This window comes from Zalophus californianus, chromosome 13, assembly GCF_009762305.2.
Source record: "Zalophus californianus isolate mZalCal1 chromosome 13, mZalCal1.pri.v2, whole genome shotgun sequence".
Taxonomy (NCBI): Eukaryota; Metazoa; Chordata; class Mammalia; order Carnivora; family Otariidae; genus Zalophus; species Zalophus californianus.
Genome location: NC_045607.1, coordinates 10,148,840 through 10,170,361, shown reverse-complemented (window position 1 = coordinate 10,170,361; position 21,522 = coordinate 10,148,840). Strand labels below are relative to the sequence as shown.

The window sequence follows — 21,522 nt, the reverse complement described above, 5'->3', positions numbered from 1 at the left end:
ATATCTGGTTTCCAAATTTAGGTTTAGGAATAGATCTGTGAGTTTGAAAATGCTGGGGGTATCACCAGGTATAGGCTATTAAGGCTGAGTGTTTCCTTTAGGGGAGGGTACCTTAATGGTACCACAATATCAACCCTTTTGTTTACTGAAGAGGGAGCAAAGCTTTTTTTTTGAATGAGAGTTTGAGAGAAAATGCACAAGAGTGCTTGATTAGGTTGAAGGTGGACATCCTCTTTATCTTGGTACCCCGCTCCTATTCCTAGCCCTGTACCTAGAATGGTGCAGGCACACAGAAGGAACTTAGCAGGGGCGCCTGGGTGGCTCAGTTGGTTAAGCATCTGCCTTTGGCTCAGGTCATGATCCCAGGGTTCTGGGATCGAGACCATCGTTGGGCTCTCTGCCCAGCGGGGAGTCTGCTTCTCCCTTTCCCTCTGCCTGCCGCTACCCCTGCCTGTGCTCACTCTCTCTCTGCCAAATAAATAAAACCTTAAAAAAAAAAAAAAAAGAAGACACTCAGCACATTGTTCCATTCCTAATAATGGTTTATGAATTTGAATAACTTTGAATAATCACCCCCAGTTTGAATTTAGACATGCCAAGCCGAATAAAGCTATGGAATGGTGTCTCCTCCTCCTGTGAACCAGCTCCAGGAGAAATATAAAAATTCTTACATTTAGAAATGGAACTATTATTAAATTTATTTCTAATGGCACCTTGCTCGTAGGGAAAAAAGACTGTCAAGTTTTAAATCCCATGTCCCCTCTATGGTGTTGCTGCCTTGTCCCACCAAACATCCATGACTCTTTTGTAGGTATGATGATACTCAAAGGAGCTCGACAGATATGAATTCCTCTGAGAACCAAGGAGATGAATGAGTACAAGAAGCCAGGAAGTTAACCGAGCCATTCTTACAGTCGAGCATTCGCCTGTGTCACCTCCAGAGAAGAGGCTATCAGAGCTCCCCTGTAATTCTGGGCTCCTAACTCCCATATTGAGGAAAAACTTCTCTGAAGTAGCAATTCCCAAATTAGAACCTATCCTATTAACACAAGCTATTGCTTTATCTGCCAAAGCTTTGGTTTTCTCATTTATAAACCAAGAAAATAGACGTGAATGAGATTGTTCGGAGGATTTCATGAAATCCACTGTTCTTAAAACATCTTTACTTTTTCTCTTCACACTCCTCCTGGAAGACCTCAAAAAGTAAACACGAATATCTTCCCCCTTACCAATCCTTGATCTCACCCACTAGCAACTAAAAAGGTGAAAAAGGCTTATTTCTGTTCCTAGCCAAGCCTGACAATTAAGATCTTCATAAAGAGTAACGTTTCAGGTCAGGTTATACTGAACTGTGATGGTCAGAAAGAACTAATTAGAAATATACTCATCCTTTTATAGTTTAAAATTTTGGTATAGCATTTAAATCACTGATTTTCTGGATTCTGGGAAAAGGGTAGCAGCACACCCTTTACTCAGATACATTCCAAAAACAGACAGAACCCCTAGATAATAAAATCAAAAACCTACAAACAACATTTTCAGCGAAGTGTTATGTTATAAGCTAACTATGTCACCTGCAAATTCATGTATTGAAGTCATAACCCCCAGTACCTCAGAATGTGCATCTGGAGAAGGGGCCTTTAAAGAAGTATAGTAATTAAATTAAAACAAGGCCTTTTGGGGGGCACTAATACAGTCTTTATAAGGAGGAGATGAGGACACACACAGAGACACCCGGGATGTGCATGCATAGAGGGATGACCATACGAGAAAGAAAACGGCCATCTGCAAGCCAAGGAGAGAGGCCTTGAAAGGAACCAACCCTGTGGCACCTTGATCCTGGACTTCTAGGCTCCAGAACTGTGAGACAATAAACTTCTGTTGTTTAAGCCACCCATTCTGTGGTATTGTGTTATGATAGTCCTAGCAAACTAATACAGTAAGTAATAAAGTATCTCTCAAATCCCCAAACACAGGTGGGTGGGGACAAATCACCAACAGCCAAAAGATCCACAGGCCACTGGCATCCGTACAGGAAGAGACGGAAGAAACAAATGCGACATCTGATGGACCTGCAAAGAAGAGAAGTCCCCCAAACAGCCAATATGTATTCACCAGAAAGCACAGTGGACCATTCTGAGAATGGAAGCTAAAAGTGGGAGGAATTTTGCCTGAGTCAAGAGCCGTATGTGGGTACCGAGTCCTTGAAAAGTGGCCCATCTGAACTGAAATGTATGTAAGTATAAAATATTCAGTGTACTTCAAAGACTAAGTATGAAAAAAAGAATGTAAAAGATCTCAATAATTTTTCTATATTGATGATATGTTGAAATAAAGTATTTTAGATATACTGGATCAAACAAAATACATTACTAACATTAATTTCACTTATTTTTTTTTTTACATGCTTAAGATCCGGCTACTAGAAAATCAGATTTGTGGCTCATATTAAATTCTTATTAGTCATTGCTTCCCTAGATCACGTGGTCAAGATCTGCTGCACTCTGGTGGCAGGCTACCTCAAATGCACATGCAATTCTTTTTGAGTGGTAAGCCACAGAAAACAAAAGCATTCATCACAAGCTTGTACAGGTAGTTTAAGTATCATCTCTGAAATCACATATACTTTACTATTACCAGTTTGCAGAACCTGTCTCTAGGAAAATACTAATTTTTTGAGGAAAAAAGAGAAGGGCAGAAAAAGAGGGAAGAAAGAGGAAGGAGGGAGTGGGGGAGGGGAGGAAGGGAACAAGGGAGCAAACCCTTAACTTCCCAGCTACCCTTTCCTATTTAGGAACCAGGGCATCCTAAAAATAGGCTTTTCAAGAAAGCATTGTAGGGGATTTCTTCTTTAATTTGAAATACTGGGAGCATATTTACTCAAAATAATTTCTACAGTTATTTTTATTTAACACCATTACACTTCACTTTGGTATACTTCTCTGTCAAGATATATATATATATATACACACATATATATATATATATATATATTTATGGCCTCCGATACTTATTTTGGCCATGTGTATTTGCTTCTCCAGAGTCAAATAATCAGTGATTTGGAGGCCTCTGTTGTCTCAAAGCACCAGAGGTCATGCATATCACTGGTAGACACAGCTGTGTATCTCAAATACATGCCTCAAGATGCTGCCTTATATAATCCCAACAAGGATTCCATTCTGCTCTAGCAGTCTTAGTCACCATGGTAACTGGAACCCTGCAAGCACTTGGGCTTTTGATCATTTTCTGACAGTATTCAAAGATATTTCTAACATTATTCTCACTTCATTACTACTGTAAGTACATGCAAGAGCTACTAAAAGAAAAACACCACTCATTTTATCCATTTCTCACTGTCTTGGACTATGTTTTCTTATAGTGAGTGGAAAGAACTTATTTATTATGCACATAATATAAGAAGATATTTTCAGTCAAGAAAAACACTTCATTAAGATATTCATGTCTAGGAAAATCAAAAGGCTCTGACAAGTAAGATGAATGACTTAATATAAGGTGGAAAGACACACCTTCAAGAGTAAAAAGGGAATTTATTATACCCAAGATATTATATAGAAACTCTGAAGCCTTTCATGTACTGAAATGAACATTTTTGCTCTGCTCATAAGGAGTTTAAAAAGTCCAAATGAGAGAGAATACAAGGGTGTTGTTGAGGTGCTATATGTTCTATTTCTTCATCCAAGTACAAACCACATAGATGTGCTCTGTTTGTAAAAAACACACTTAAAGGGGCACCTGGGTGGCTCAGTCATTAAGCGTCTGCCTTCGGCTCAGGTTGTGATCCCGGGGTCCTGGGATCGAGCCCCACACCGGGCTCCCTGCTCAATGGGAAGCCCGCTTCTCCCTCTCCCAACTCCCCCTGCTTGTGTTCCCTCTCTCGCTGTGTCTCTCTCTGTCAAATAAATGAATAAAATCTTTTTAAAAAACCACACTTATAATATGTGTACTTGTCTGAAAGCATATTACACTGCACTGTAAGTTTAATAACTAGTTTGTGAACTCAAGAAAAAAGTGGGGGCACAAGGGTGGCTCAGTTGGTTAAGTGTCTGACTCTTGATTTTGGCTCAGGTCATGATCTCAGGGTCGTGGGATCAAGCCCCACATTGGGCACTGTGCTGTGAGAGAGGACTACTTGGGATTCTCTCTCTCCCTCTGCCCCTCCACACTGCCCCCCAGACTCTCTCCGGCTCTCTCTTTCTAAAAGAAAAAAAAAAAAAAAAAGCAAAAACGCAAAGGAAAGCTAGCCAGAAAATTAGCACTAACAGCGAAAGGAATGTTGGGAATGAAGGGACCCATGTTAAAGGCCATGCTACTCCGGTTGGGTCTCCACTATCCCCAAGTCCCAAAGCTGGTCCAGACCACCACAATGTATTTCTTACTCTCTATAAACACTGTGATCCTGTCTTCTACTCAGACTAACACAACTAGAAGGGGGGAAAACAACCAAAAAAACTTTTTTTCATTTTTCCCAAAGAAATCTTCTCTGTTTTAAAAGAAATGCATAAAAACTATATCAACTCTTGAAAGTAGAGAGGTGCTTTTTTTTTTTTTAAAGATTTTATTTATCTCACAGAGAGAGACACAGCGAGAGAGGGAACATAAGCAAGGGGAGTGGGAGAGGGAGAAGCAGGCTTCCCGTGGAGTAGGGAGCCCGATGCGGGGCTCGATCCCAGGATCCCAGGATCACGACCTGAGCCGAAGGCAGACGCTTAATGACTGAGCCACCCAGGTGCCCAGTAGAGAGGTGTTTAATTCACATAATTCTAAGAGCTTCTTTGGAGAGGGAACGGGAGAGCAGTGTGGACAAGAATGCCACACACCCCACAACCCACCACCCCAGGGAACTCTAACATGACCTACAGAACTGATAAACAGAGAGAGGCCTTTCCAACCAAGATCTAAAACTGGTAAGTCAAAAAATGGGCAGAAGACATGAACAGACACTTCTCCAAAGAAGACAAACGAATGGCTAACAGACACATGAAAATATGTTCATCATCATTAGCCATCAGGGAAATTCAAATCAAAACCACATTGAGATACCACCTTACACCAGTTAGAATGGCAAAAATTGACAAGACAAGAAGTAACAAATGTTGGAGAAAGGGGAACCCTCTTACACTATTGGTGGGAATGCAAGTTGGTACAGCCACTATGGAAAACAGTATGACGGTTCCTCAAAAAGTTAAAAATAGAGCTACCCTATCACAGCAATTACACTACTGGGTATTTACCCCAAAGATACAGGTGTAGTGAAAAAAAGGGCCATATGCACCCCGATGTTCACAGCAGCAATGTCCACAATAGCCAAACTGTGGGAGGAGCGGAGACGTCCTTCAACAGATGACTGGATAAAGAAGATGTGGCCCATATATACAATGGAATATTACTCAGCCATCAGAAAGGATGAATACCCAACTTTTACATCAACATGGATAGAGGGGCACCTGGGTGGCTCAGTCGTTAAGCGGCTGCCTTCGGCTCAGGTCGTGATCCCGGCGTCCTGGGATCGAGCCCCGCATCGGGCTCCCTGCTCCACGGGGAAGCCTGCTTCTCCCTCTCCCACTCCCCCTGCTTGTGTTCCCGCTCTCGCTGTCTCTCTCTCTCTGTCAAATAAATAAATAAAATCTTAAAAAAAAAAAACATGGATGGGACTGGAGGAGATTATAAGCTAAGTGAAATAAGTCAAATAGAGAAAGACAATTATCATATGGTTTCACTTATTTGTGGCACATAAGGAATAGCAGGGAGGACATTAGGAGAAGGAAGGGAAAAATGAAGGGGGGGAAATCAGAAGGGGAGACGAACCAGGAGAGACTATGGACTCCGGGAAACAAACTGAGGGTTCTAGAGGGGAGGGCGGTGGGGGGATGGGTAAGCCCAGTGATGGGTATTAAAGAGGGCACGTACTGCATGGAGCACTGGGTGTTATATGCAAACAATGAATCATGGAACACTATGTCAAAAACTAATGATGTATTGTATGGTGACTAACATAACAAAAAAAATTATTAAAAAAAGATCTAATACTGAACAAAGCACTTTAATTTATACAAACAAGCACAGAAAATATACACCCTACATGTACCAGACACTTTGAGAAAATCAGCCCCCAAATATATTTGGTCTTTGGTTAGGGACTGAACTAGGCACTAAGAGCAAACAGTCCCCACTAAGAGTTAATATGGTATACAGAACATCAATGAAATACGGAATTTTTGATAAATCAAGATCATAAAGGGCATACTGTTTTTACAATTTATGCTTTTTCATTTAACCATGTATCATTTAACCATATACCGATATATCCCTTTCATTTACATATCCACCAAAATCTTTTTAACAGAGCTATATTATTCTATGTTTGTGTGTATACGTAAAACAGATTTTCTTAAAAAGTGAAAAAAAACAGGAAGAGAGTCTAAGTACTAATCTCTCAGGAACTACTGACCTGTGCCACCACTAGCCACATTCCTCTCAAACAGCAACCCAAAAGCATTCAGATAATATGTATTCTTGACTCATCATATTTATCATAGAAATAATTATGGCTGTTTAAAATAAAGAGAGTCCTGCACACAAAACACTGAAAATAAATCCCTGATGAATTTGCTTACCCATTCTTCTAGGTCAAAATTTATTATTATTAGTATTGCCAAATTTTAAAATAGCACTTTACAAAGTACTACTCCACATCTGGGAGGCAATCAATACATTAGTATAGAAAATACTGCTTTCTAGGTAGCGATTTATGATACCTGAAAGTTACACATATATACTGACAAAATTACTGACTTAACAAATGAAGAAGGGAGATTTCAAACTGGTGGGACCTCTTCTGTCTTTATATACGGAGTATTTTAGAGAACAAGAGTCAAAAGGATTAATTCTTGAACCCGATATAGTTTCAAGTGCTCAAGAACGAAACTGAAATAGGCATCATAGGCATATTATAATAAATTTCTGCAACAATGAATAAATAGTCCTAAAGATTAAATCTCACGCAACTTTCTCCATGTATTAGGGTTTCCTACCATCCCTACAGACTCAATTTTACTCTGTAATTACTTTAAAACTAAATAAAATAAAATCAGAATAAAATCAGTGTGATCATTAAAATGGCACTTAAAAAAAAAGATCAAAATGAGACCCGTTTGAGCTGATAAAATACATTTGCACAATCGAAACATTTCAAAAAAAGATTGAAATGAAACAATTCAATTCTAGTTAGTGGCTTTTTTTTTTTAAAGACATTTATTTTAGAGAGAAAGACAGTGAGCGCACGTGCATGTGAGCAGGGGGAGGAGCAGAGGGAGAGAGAGCGAGTATCTCAAGCAGACTCCTGTTGAGTGCCACGCCTGATGCAGGGCTCGATCTCATGACCCCAAGTTCATGACCTGAGCCAAAATCAAGAGTTGGGACACTCAACAGAGCCACGCAGGCACTCCTAGTTAGGAGGGGTTTTGGATACCATATATACTGTCATCATGTGGCCTAAAGATAAAGATGTACTTAAAAGTGATTTCCGGGGGCCTGGGTGGCTCAGTCATTAAGTGTCTGCCTTCGGCTAAGGTCATGATCCCAGGGTCCTGGGATTGAACCCCACATCGGGCTCCCTGCTCGGCCAGGAGCCTGCTTCCCTCTCTCCCTCTGCCTAGCCCCCGCTTGTGATCTCTCTCTCTCTCTCTGTGTCAAATAAATAAATAAAATCTTAAAAAAAAAAAGTGATTTACAAACTGAAGGGTGCTATGTGGAAATGTATGTGTTACTGTTACTGTTGTAGTAGTTACAGAGTGATTTTAACCAGGCAGAGAATCTCTAGCAGGAGATTACTTGAACTTTATGATTCATTTACAATTCAGAATCAGATTAGGAAAATAATTCCTTTTTTAAGAAGGGAAATGCCATTGCTAAATTCAATAGGCTTCTCAGACCTACTGAGTGAAAACATACTCATACTATACTCATTCTTATATTCAAATAAGAATATACAGAGAAGCTAGTAAACTTTGGGTCAAATATGTTAATACCTAGTTAGTAAAAAGCAGTATAGCAAAAAGTGCTGATATGAAATGACAAGATGAAATATGTCTCATAAATAGTAAATGAATAAAAAAAGAAATATGGCATTTAGTGGACAAATTTCAGAGACATTTTCTGAAAGTGATGAAAAAAGGAATTGAGATGAAAATCAAAAGAGACTAGATTGTTGCACAGGGTTTGGGCTGAATATTCAATCTAAGCATTACAAGTATAAGCAAGGAGGGAGAACAAGGAACAAGAAAGAAAAATATGAAAGAAATGCAATAATCAATTGAAAAAATATGTTTTTTGATTTTAAAAATGTCTAAGACCTCACACCATACACAAAAATTAACTAAAAATGGTTCACAGATCTAAATATGAGTGAGCAGCCTAAAAGAACAAAACAGGAATAAATCTTGATGACTTCAGGTTAGGCAATGATTTCTTTTTTTTTTTTTTTTAAAGATTTTATTTATTTATTTGAGAGAGCGAGAATGAGAGAGAGAGAGCACATGAGAGGGGGGAGGGTCAGAGGGAGAAGCAGACTCCCTGCTGAGCAGGGAGCTCGATGTGGGGCTCGATCCCGGGACTCCAGGATCATGACCTGAGCTGAAGGCAGTCGCTTAACCAACTGAGCCACCCAGGCGCCCTAGGCAATGATTTCTTAGACACAGCACTAAAAGTACAAACAATGAAAGAGAGTAATAACAAGTGGGACTTTACTAAAATAAAAGCTTCTCTGCTTCAAAGGACATATTAAGAAAGTAGAGAGACAGCCCATTGAATGGAAAAATATACATTTGTAGATCATTACATCTCCCGAAGGACTTATATCCAGAACAACTATAACTTAAGAAGATAAATAACCCAATCTGATGAATGATCAAAGGATAAGAGTAGACATTTGGCTGAGGTGCCTGGGTGGCTCTGTTGGTTAAGCATCCGACTCTTGATTTTGGCTCAGGTCATGATCTCAGGGTCATGAGATTAGCCTTGCGTCGGGCTCCAGGCTGGGTGTAGAGCCTGCTTGAGATTCTCTCTCTCTCTCCCTCTGGTCCTCCTTCCCCTCAACTTGAGCTCGCTCTATCCTCCCCAAAAAAGAAAAAGGACTTTTGGCTAATACACACATGAAAAGATGCTCAACGTCATTAGTCACTAGGGAAATACAACAAAACCACAATGAGATACCACCTCACACCCACTAGAATGGCTCTCATCAAAAGGACAGACAATAGGGGTGTCTGACTGGCTCAGTCAGTGGAGCATACGACTTTCAATCTCAGGGTTGTGAGTTCAAGCCCCATGATGGGTGTAGAAATCACTTAAAAATAAAATCTTGGGGCACCTGGGTGGCTTAGTCAGTTGAGCATCCAACTCTTGATCTCAGCTCAGGTCCTGATCTCAGGGTCATGAGTTCAAGCCCCGTAATGGGCTCTATGTCAGGCATGGAGCCTACTTAAAATAAAATCTTAAAGGGGCACATGGCTGGCTCAGTCGGAAGAGCATGTGACTCGATCTCGGGGTCGTGAGTTCGAGCCCCAGCTGGGTGCTGAGATTACTTAAATAAATTAAAAAAACTTAAAAAAACAATGAAATCTTAAAAAAAAAAAGACAATAACAACTGCTGGTGCGATGTGGAGACACTGGAGCTGTCATACGCTGCTGGGCGTGCAGCCTCTTTGAAAAAGTCTGGAAGTTCCTCAAAAGGTTAAACATAGAGTATCATATGACCCAGTAATTTCACTCCAAGGTATGCACTCAAAGGAACTAAAAACGTATGTCCACACAAAACCTTGTACAAAAATGTTCATAGCAGTATTATTTGTAACAGCCAAAAAGTGCAAAATAACTCAAATGTCTATCAACTGATGATTAGATGGACAAAGTGTGGTAAATCTATACATGGAATATTAATCTGTAATAAAAGAAATGAAGTACTGATACATGTTACTAGATGAACCTGAAAAACATGTTAAGTGAAAGAAGCCAGTCCAAAAGACCACACATTGTATGATTCTCTTTATATGAAATATCCTAAATAGGGAAATCTATAGATACAAAAAGTAGATTAGTGGTCGGGTCCCAAGGGCTGAGGACTGGGGAAGGGGGTAGTCACAGCTAAGGGGTATGAGGTTTCTTCTGGGGATGGTTAAATGTTCTAAAATTAGATGGTGCTGATAGTACCCAGCTCTGTAAGGATACTAAACCACTTAACTACAAACTTTGGGTGAATTTTATTATATGAAATACAGCTCTATAAATTAGAAGGGAGAGGAGGAGGGGAAGGGGACCGAGCTCCTATGACCTTGTTAATGTTTTAAGAGTTGAGAATAAAAGAGTTTGGGAGTCACAAAGGATTTTCATGCAAACTTTTAAATGCCTTCTCACTCTTTAAATCTACTACCACTTTAACTTTTTTATTTGCCTTAATTTCAACAAGCACACAGAGGTGTGTGGGAAATTTGCTTAACAAATATGCTAAATCTGAGGCTACAGATTTGTGTTTTTCTAATTTCGTCACAGACTATTTGATGCCAGGGATTGGTTGTTTTATCTTTAAATTATCTGCACCCAATGCAGAATGTGGCACATACTGGGGCTCAAGTAAATGCTGAATAAATAAGGTTCACCTGGATAATACTGGAGACCAAAGAAGAAAAAAGTCTAAACATGTAAATTTTAAAGATTTACAGGGCACCTGGGTGGCTCAGTCGTTAAGCGTCTGCCTTTAGCTCAGGTCATGATCTCAGGGTCCTGGGATCCAGCCGCATCAGGCTCCCTGCTCAGTGGGGAGCCTGCTTCTCCCTCTCCCACTCCCCCTGCTTGTGTTCCCTCTCTCACTGTCTCTTGTCAAATAAATAAATAAAATCTTTTTAAATTTTTTTAAAAAATTTTAAAGATTTATGATATTCCAGGGGAAAAAAAGAAGACTTAAAACCTAGGCTTTACAATTCATTTTTTAAATTTTAATAATGAAAATAATTCTTTAAAAAGATGCAATTAATCTGATTATTAGCAAAAGCAAAAGCAGATCTCAAAGATTCTTCTGTAGCACAAAATAGGAAGCAGCAGAGTGCAGGAGTTAACACTGTCTTTGTAATCCTTCATTTAACAAATGTTTATGAAGGGGCGCCTGGATGGCTCTGTTGGTTAAGCAACTGCCTTAGGCTCAGGTCATGATCTCAGGGTCCTGGGATGAAGCCCCGCATGGGGCTCCCTGCTCAGCAGGAAGCCTGCTTCTCCCTTTCCCACTCCCCCTGCTTGTGTTCCCTTTCTCGCTGTCAAATAAATAAATAAAATCTTTAAAAACAACAACAACAACAAACAAACAAATGTTTATGAAGCATCTGCAGTGAGCCAAACCCTGGCTTACATACTACGGAAACTGTGACAAACAGGGTTCTGCTCTTACAACCATTTAATTTTAGGTAGGAAGACATTATAAAGCAAATTAATAAAATCGCTCACGACAGTGATGAGTTTTATTAAAAAAAAAATTAGGGCTGCCTGGGTAGCTCAGTTGGTTAAGTAACTGCCGTAGGCTCAGGTCATGACCCCAAAGTCCTGGGATAGAACCCCTTATCAGGCTCCCTGCTCAGTGGGGAGTCTGCTTCTCCCTCGCCCTCTATACATTCCTACCCCCTGTTCGTGCTCTCTCTCTCTCTCTCTCTAAAAATAAATAAAATCTTAAAAAAATTAAATGAATACAGGGATAAAGTAATTGAAAATATAGCTTTAGATAGTGGTCATGGAGGATTCATTTGATGATCCTGTAATTATCTTTATAATTGTAAATGTCTTCTTAAAAGATACATTAACTTCAATACCCCAATGTGTAAAATCAGATATAAATCAGGTATGATGCGGAACAATGTATATAAAACCATCTAACAAAATAGTTCTTCTCAACTTGAATAAAAAAATAGGAATTATCCTTTCTCCTACTGTTTTTTCATCTGAGAATCAAGTGTGTCAAAGAAAAAAGCATGATAACCTCTAATACAGGTATTTACAAAACAGTCTACCCATAACTTTCAGAAACTTACCACATACCAGCCATGGAAAAAAATACAGAAAAGTTTAAAGCATCAAGAGTCCACTAACCTTAATCCATTGAACAACTGCTTAGACTTATCCAGAAGGTAACAAAAATCTGTAACTGTTTTCCTCTCTCCCTGTGGGATATCATCTTCAGCACCTCCAGAGGACATGATTTCGTTAAGTGCAAATTCAGTCCTGTAAGAAAACATATGTCCATTTATCCAGTAGGTGAAAATAAAAAGAGAAACATATCTTAGTTATATTATCTGATAGCATTTTTTTCAAGATAGATATAGAATTCTTCTGATCACAAATCATCAAAATAAGGTAAGTGCAAGATGGTGTGGGAAAACAATCTCATATTGTCAGTACGAATGAAAACTGGTATATCTGTATTGGAAAGTAATTTTTGTAATATTCGTTCATCCAAAAATCATAAATTTGATGCCTATTATGTTCTAAGTCCTCCTCTACATGGTTAAGAATCAAAAATGTTGATCTTTCTGACCTATTTATCTATTTGATCCATTCTGTAAATCCATCCTCAAAAATGATCTATAAATGTAAAACACTTTATCTATAAAGATATTTATTTCAGTATCATAATATTTAAAAGGTTGATAACAACCTAAAAGATATATTTTTAGGTTGATAACATAAAATTTTTAGGTTGATAACAACCTAAAAGAACCAAAGAGGGCAATTATCAAGTGCTTCACAGGGGCACCTGGGTGGTTCAGTCGGTTAAGTGTCCGACTCTTGGCTTCAGCTCAGGTTGTGATCTCATGGTTATGAGATGGAGCCCCACATCGGGCTCTGTGCTCAGCATGCAGTCGGCCTGAGATTCTCTCCCTCCCCCTCTGCCTCTCCTCCTGCTTGTGTGCTCTCCCTCTCTCAAATAAATATTTTTTTATTAAAGATTTCATTTATTTATTTGACAGAGAGAGAGAGAGCACAGGTAGGCAGAGCAGCAGGCAGAGGGAGAGAGAGAAGGAGGCTCTCCGCCGAGCAGGGAGCCCGATGTGGGGCTCGATCCCAGGACCCTGGGATCATGACCCGAGCCGAAGGCAGCCACTTAACTGACTGAGCCACCCAGGTGCCCCAAAATATTTTTTTAAAAAGTGCTTCACAGAACACTAACAACTGCATTCTACCCTATTACTAACTTAAAATTATATTTGAGGTAAGGCAATAATATGCAGAAACCTCAGTGTAAAAAAGATACAGAAACCACACATATACACACATATATATTAAAGCTGTATTTTGTTAAATCCAAATTACCTTCATATGTAATCAATCATGGTAATCAGCCATCTTAAAAACAGCAAGTTGCTGGACAGTATGTATAGTATGAACCTATACTAAACAAAGAATTCATTTGTGTTTAAATATGGACAGAAATCCCTGGAACAATGCAGAGACATCTGGTCCCAATGTAGGGTGAAAATACAGGCACAGCAGACAAGAGCCAGACACCAGAGATGAGAGTTAGGGTGTGGTGCAGTTATTCTGGTAAATATTTTTCTCTCCAACATTTTCTTGAACAAGCAATTATGGTTACAGGGCAGGAAGATTGTCAGCAAGCCTAAAAATGTCAAAGGGCTGCAGAGTGACAAGTGGGTGCTGTGGAGCCAGCCGGCGGGGACTTGCATAGATGATACTGGCTGGTCCCTGCATGTTCACATGCTCCCTCTTCTTACCACTGCTTTCTGTGCTCGGTGGGCTAGGAGTTTTCAACAGGGAAACAGACCTTGAAAAGTGCTGGCCTTGGAAGGGGTTTCACAGTGTAATGACCCTGGGTAAGTCTTCTCCCCCAACCCACATAAATTCCAAACGAAAAAAGTAACTTAATAGTAGTAAAACCTGGTAGATTCCACCTTGATCAAATGATCAAAGTGAACAAACCCAAGTCCTGTACCTCTTGATAGGCTGCAATGAGAAGTGTTCTCGGGGCACCTGGGTGGCGTAGTCGGTTCAACATCAGACTCTCAATTTTGGCTCAGGTCATGATCAGGGTCATGAGATTGAGGCCCACACTGGGCTCCACACTGCGCGTGGAGCCTGCTTATAGCCAAACTATGGAAGGAGCCCAGATGTCCATCGACAGATGAATGGATAAAGAAGATGTGGTATATATATACAATGGACTATTGTGTAGCCATCAAAAAATGAAATCTTACCATCTGCAACAACATGGATGGAACTAGAGGGTTTTATGCTAAGCGAAATAACTCAATCAGAGAAAGACAATTATCATATGATCTCACTGATATGGGGAATTTGAGAAACAAGGCAGAGGATCATAGGGGAAGAGAGGAAAAAATGAAACAAGAAATCAGAGAGGGAGACAAACCATAAGAGACTCTTAATCTCAGGAAACAAACTGAGGGTCACTGGAATGGAGGGGGGTGAGAGGAATGGGGTGGCTCGGTGATGGACATTGGGGAGCATATGTGTTGTGGGGAGTGCTGTGTATTGTATATAAGACTGACGAATCACAGACCTCTACCCCTGAAACAACATATTATATGTTTTTTTTTTTTTTTTTTTTTTTTTTTTAAAGATTTTATTTATTTACTTGAGAGAGAGAATGAGAGAGAGAGAAAGGTCAGAGGGAGAAGCAGGCTCCCTGCTGAGCAGGGAGCCTGATGTGGGACTCGATCCCGGGACTCCAGGATCATGACCTGAGCTGAAAGCAGTCGCTTAACCAACTGAGCCACCCAGGCGCCCAACATATTATATGTTAATAATAATTAAAGAAAAAAATATATAGAAAAAAAGAAAAAAGAAAAGAAATGTTTACAGAGGGGCACCCGGGTGGCTCAGTGGGTAAAGCGTCTGCCTTCGGCTCAGGTCACGATCCCGGGGTCCTGGCATTGAGCCCTATGTTGGGCTCCCTGCTCAGCGGGGAGTCTGCTTCTCCCTCTCCTTCTCCCTCTGAACTTCCTCCCCACTTGTGCTCTCTCTCTGTCTCAAATAAATAAAAATCTTTAAAAAAAAAAGATTTGGGGCACCTGGGTGGCTCAGCCATTAAGTGTCTGCCTTTGGCTCAGGTCATGATCCCAGCGTCCTGGGATCCAGCCCCGCATCAGGCTCCCTGCTCAACTGGAAGCCTGCTTCTCCCTCTCCCACTCCTCCTGCTTGTGTTCCCGCTCTCCCTGTCTCTCTCTCTGTCAAATAAATAAATAAAATCTTAAAAAAAAAAGATTCTCTCTCTCCCTCCATCCCTCCCTCTCTAAAAAATAAATAAAAAAACAACAACAAAGAAGTGATGTTCCTGCCAAAGATCTAGAGCTTGAATCTAATCATGAGGAAACAGACAAAACCAAATTGGGAGACATTCTACAACATAATCAATGTATAATCTTCAAAAATGTCAAGAAAATGTCTTTTCCTCCAAAGAAAAGGGAAGACCGGGATGCAAAAAAGCCTGATCCTGAATTGGATCTTTCTGCTGTAAAGAATGTTACTGGGACAGCTGGAAAGCCTGAGTGGGGTCTGAGAACTAGATGGAAGTAATGTATTCACTGTTGAGAAGAAAAACTATTAAACCTTACCAGTAATCAACAAAATACAACAAAGTGAGCCCATTACAAATACACTGATTATAGCAGTTGACAATGCACTGAAACCATCATATTTGCTAGGGGCAGTGTAAATTAAATTAGTTCAGACCCTGAGATTCACTGAATGTATTGGGGAATATATTTATTCTACTAGACCCAGCAATTACACTTCTAGAAATTTATCTTAAGGAACATGTGAACTACCACTACTACAAATTACTCACAACGCAGGGAACTGGTGAAGGACTACTAGCCAATCACCTACCTCTCTCACACAACTAACTATCCTCCAGCCACAGTGAAATATATGCAAGTCTCTGAACAAATTCTACTTTTTTTAAGATTTATTTATTTATTTATTTATTTGAGAGAGAGAGAGAGAGAGAGAGAGAGAGAGAGAGCACAAGGGAGCTCTGGCGCATGAGCAGGGGGAGGGAGGAGGGGCAGAGGGAGAGGGAGAAAATTACTCCCGGCTGATCAGGGAGCCTGATGCAGGGCTCTATCCCAGGACCCAGACATCATGACTTGAGCCGAAATCAAGAGTCAGCCACACAACAGACTGAGGCAACCAGGCACCCCTGAACAAATTCTACTCTTATATAACATCACAATTTTACATGTTATGCTCTTTGCCTATTTTGTTCACCTGGCAAATTTATAGTCATAGTTCAAGACATTCAAATGACACCTTTTCAGTAAAACCTTCCTTGAAAATCTAATCTCTCCCTGGTACTTATATATGATCATGACATAGAGGCTTCTTCAGTGACTCCATTAGAAATCATACATATAGGGGCACCTGGGTGGCTCAGATCATGATCCTGGAGTCCCAGGATCCAGCACCACATCGGGCTCCCTGCTCAGCAGGGAGTCTACTTCCCCCTCTGCCCCTCCCCTGCTTGTGCTCTCTGTCTCACTCTCTCTCTGAAATAAATAAAATCTTTAAAAAAATCATAAATATAGTTATACATATTATACATTATATTGTATATTATATGCATATTATACATATGTATATTACATATACATATGTATACATAATGTATGTTATACATTACATATGTATATAACTATACATATTGTATGTATAATTGTTTGATTATACATACATATAATCAAACAATTATTTGTTTAAAAAAGTTTGACTCATCCTCTAGACCTACACTGTCCAAAACTGTAGTCATAAGCCACATGTGGCTACTTAGCATTTGAAACATTGCTACTCTAAACTGAGATGTGTTGTAAATAAAATACACCAAATTTAGGAGACTTAGTACAAAAAAAGGATGTAAAAATCTCATTAATAATTTTTATATTGTTACATGTTAAAATAATATTTTGGTATTTTAGTTAAATAAAATATATTATTAAAATTAATTTCATGTTTCTTTTTACTTTTTAATGTGGCTACTAGAAAATTTAAAATCACACATGACTCAATTATATTTCTATCAAACAAATACAAACCTGTCATTACTTGTAGATGATATGAACCTTTCCATAGAAAGTTCAAAAGAACCTAGAGACAAATTATCAGAATTAATCAGTAAGTTTAGCAAAGTTGCTGGATATAAGGTGAATATAAAAGGGCCACCTGTATTTCTATATCCCAGAGAACAAATAATTATTAAGTAAAACTTTAAAAAATGCCATTTACAATTATACCAAGTAATACCAAATAACTAAGAATAAATATAATACAGATACACAAGATGAATCACAGAAAACTATATAAAACCCTGAGAACTTGAGCACTAATTTTTTTTTTTAAGATTTTATTTATCTATTTGACAGAGAGAGACAGCGAGAGAGGGAACACAAGCAGGGGGAGTGGGAGAGGGACAAGCAGGCTTCCCTCTGAGCAGGGAGCCCGATGCTAGGCTCTATCCCAGGACCCTGGGATCATGACCTGAGTTGAAAGCAGACACTTAATGACTGAGCCACCCAGGCGCCCCTGAGAGCTTGAGAGCTAAATTGAAGACTTACAGAAAATTAAGAATATGCCACATTTTATACTAGAAGCCTCAAAATTATAAAGACATTAAGACTCCCTAAATTGGTCTATAGATCAATCCAATACCAATCAAAATACCAATAGATTTGTTTGTGGAAATGGACAAATTGATTCTTTTTTTTTTTTAAGATTTTATTTATTTATTTGACAGAGAGAGACACAGCGAGAGAGGGAACACAAGCAGTGGGAGTGGGAGAGAAAGAAGCAGGCTTCCCACGGAGCAGGGAGCCCAATGCTGGGCTCGATCCCAGGACCCTGAGATCATGACCTGAGCCGAAGGCAGATCCTTAACGACTGAGCCACCCAGGCACCCCTGGACAAATTGATTCTATAATCTATATGGAAATGCAAAGAGCCAACAGCAGCTAAAATAATCTTGAAGAAGAAGAAAATAGAAGACCTGATTCCACTGGACGTCAAGACTTTTGAAAAGCTCCACAACTGAAGACACATGTGGTATTAGCACAAGGAGAAAAAATCAGAACAATACAACAGAACAGAGTTGAGAGACAACCCACACGTATGTGTACACTTGACTTATGACACACAAAAGTAAAGCAGTGAGAAAAAATAATTTTATCCAAAAAACAAAGAAAAAGAACTGGTACTGGGTCAACTAGATTATCTAAATTAAAAGAAAAAACATGAATCTTAATTCCTATCTACATTACCCAAAAATCAATCTGGGTAGACTAGATTGATCTAGGTAAATATAAAAGGTAAAATCAAACCGTTCTTTTTTTTTTTTTTAAAGATTTTATTTATTTGACAGAGAGAGAGACACCAAGAGAGGGAACACAAGCAGGGGCAGTGGGAGAGGGAGAAGCAGGCCTTCCGCTGAGCAGGGCCCCCCCCCTCCCATGCAGGGCTCGATCCCAAGACCCTGGGACCATGACCTGAGCCAAAGGCAGACACTTAACAGACTGAGCCACCCAGGTGCCCCAAAATCAAACAGTCCTTAAATAATAAAATGGTAGGCAATCTTCATGACCTTGGGGTTTAAAGAAAAAGATTATTTAAATAGTTCACCAAAAGGATTCTTCACTAAGGAAAAATTAGATGGTTCTGAAAACCAAGAATTGTATTCATTAAAAGACTCTACTAGGAAAGTGAAAAGACAAGTTGACTCCCTGTGCAGCTGAAAATCCATGTATGATTTTTGAACCCCCCCAAACTTAACTAATAGCCTACTACTGTTGACCAGAAACCTTACCAATAACATCAACAATAGATGAACACATATTTGGTACGTTATATGTATGATATACTGTATTCTTATAAATAAAGCTGGAGAAAAGAAAATGTTATTAAGAAAATCATAAGGAATAGAAAATACATTTACAGTACCATACTCATTGATACTGTCAGTTTATATATTTACTGAAAAAAATCCACATGTAAGTGGACCAGCACAGTTCAAACCCATGTTGTGCAAGGGTCAACTAGTGTGTTTGCAGATGTAATTAAGATGTAAATTAACATGCAGTCATATTGGAATAGAGTATTAATTCAATTTGACTGGTGTTCCTAGAAGCTGAGGAGAGACAGACACCCACAGTGAGGAGAATGCCATGTGCAGACACAGAGGGAACACAGCCATATGAAGAAGCAGACAGACTGGGATTATGCAGCTGCATGCCAAGGAACACCAAGGATTGCTGGCGACCACCAGAAGCTAGGGGGGGAATGGAACAGATTCTCCCTCTGAGCTTCTAAAAAGGACCAATTCTGCCAACACCTTGATTTTGGACTTCTGCCTTCCTGAAGTGTGAGAGCACAAATTTCCGTTGTTTTAAGCCACCCACTTAGTGGTAATTTGTAATAGCAGCCCTAGGAAACCAATCCATATATGACAGAGTCTTGATACAGATTATAAAATAGACACACAGCAAAAGAGCAATGAGTAGGGACAACTGTTCAAAGACTTGTTCTGCTAAATACAGAGCATCTGGCAAATTATTGACCTGCCTTGTTGACAGTTTCTTTTTATAGAAGTCTTTCAAAACAACCAGAGAAACTGCTACTCTGGATTGAATTCTGAGTAAATGGTTGGCAATAGGAAAGTATGAAAGAAATCTGGTTAAGTGTGCGTTACATGATACCAGGAGGCACAATGCAGGGTCCTAACAGCAGTGGAAAGAGCCCTACCCTAGGCCAGAAGCCTGAGTATTCCTGTTCCTAACACTTCTTAGTTATGTGATTGTGAACAAACAAAAACTTTAGCTAACACTTTGAGTTGCAAGTTTTTAATTTGCAAAAACAAGCAATTTGCACTTGTTCTGTCTATCTCAAATAACTGTTGTGAAGATAGAGCAAAGTTATTTAGGTGTGAAAGAAGTCTGAAAACACTACATAATGTATAATATCACCATGATTATTACTCTGTAGTTTAGTGATGCTTCAAGAAAAATAGAGAATCGCCCTATAGTAAGACCTAAAAGGGGGCGTGCACCTGGGTGGCTCAGTCAGTTAAGCATCTGCCTTCAGCTCAGATCATGAGCTCAGGGTCCTGGGATGGGGCTCCCTGCTCAGAAGGGAGCCTGCTTCTGCCCCTTCCCCTACCCAGCTCCTCGTCTCTGGCACTCTCTCTCCCTCCAAGAAAAGAAAAGAACAAACGAACTACAAGGGAACCCGGTCAAGAAAAGAATGGAAATACATTGGAAGTGAAACTAAAATATAGTAAAAAATTTATTCTGACAAAACAGAGAATATATTTATAGAAATCACATGGTAGGAAAGAGATCATTTTCTTACGTACTCAGATTTTTTTTAAAAGACATATAAAGAGATGGAATGGCTGTCTAATTAACCATCAACATAAGAGTCTATCACACAGGGGTGCCTGAGTGGCTCAGTTGGTTGAGAGTCTGGCTCTCGATTTCAGCTCAGGTCATGATCTCAGAGTCCTGAGATCAGGCCCCCCATTGGGCTCTGAGCTCAGCATGGAGTCGGCTTGTCCCTCTCCCTCTGCTCTTCTGCCCTAGCCCCAGCTCTCTCTCTCTAATAAATAAATTTAAAAAAAAAAGTGGGGATGCCTAGGTGGCTCAGCTGGTTGGGCATCTGCCTTCAGCTCAGGTCATGATCCCAGGGTCCTGGGGTCGAGCCCCGCATCAGGCTCCTTGCTCAGCGGGGAGCCTGCTTCTCCCTCTGCCTCCTACTCCCCCTGGTTGTGCTTTCTCTCTCTCTCTCTCTCTGACAAATAAACAAATGAAATCTTTAACAAAAAAAAAAGGGTACCACACATATGTTTTCTCAGCTATAAAAATAAGATATTAATAATAGCTACCCTGTAAGGCTGTTGGACAATAAAATGAATTAATGGATATAAAACTGCCATGTAAATTATGATGTACTCTAAAATTATTAGTTGTAAAATTGTCATAAATGTACTCAAAACAGAGCATAAATTGAAAAATACCAAGTACAAAAAAAAATGTTGACTGTGTGTGTGTGTATGTAGGGGGTGATGATGGTTTTCACACATTCATTGTAAACGGAACAAGAAGCTACTGCTTGGTACAGATGGTATTCCAATAAAATGAACAGATAGCAGTGCTCAAAAGCTGGTCCTTCCCAGCATGGAAAGCATGTATCAAAGACAGCATAAAACTATCATGAATTACATACAAATTATTTTCTGAAAACAATTTTTCGGACTTAATCCAACAGTTACATGCTATAAGAACAACCATAGGAGAAATGCATAGGTACCACACTTCTCATTGCACCATGTAGACAGCAACTGAATGAACTGAAGGCAAAGAGAGTTTAAGAAAAGGAAGCCCATGGAGCCCCAGTGATGTACACACAGCCAGAATGCCACTTGTGAGATACTGCGCACAAGACTAGGAAGAT

At 39.6% G+C, this 21,522-nt stretch overlaps 1 protein-coding gene across 4 annotated transcripts in view; it reads right to left on the bottom strand.

Annotated features, from left to right (window-relative positions):
- The window catches only part of SCAI (suppressor of cancer cell invasion), a 137,457-nt gene that overhangs the window by 60,569 nt on the left and 55,366 nt on the right, over positions 1-21,522 (bottom strand). For 3 of the 4 annotated variants that reach the window (XR_003523725.1, XM_027615769.1, XM_027615771.1), the window contains exon 3: positions 12,148-12,279. Coding sequence is in view for 3 of the 4 variants with exons in the window: in XM_027615769.1 (XP_027471570.1) it covers positions 12,148-12,279 (132 nt within the window). In the remaining variant the exon portion in view is untranslated. Of the gene's footprint in view, positions 1-12,147; positions 12,280-17,120; positions 17,173-21,522 lie in introns of all 4 variants that reach the window. The other variant, XM_027615770.1, reaches the window with a different exon arrangement.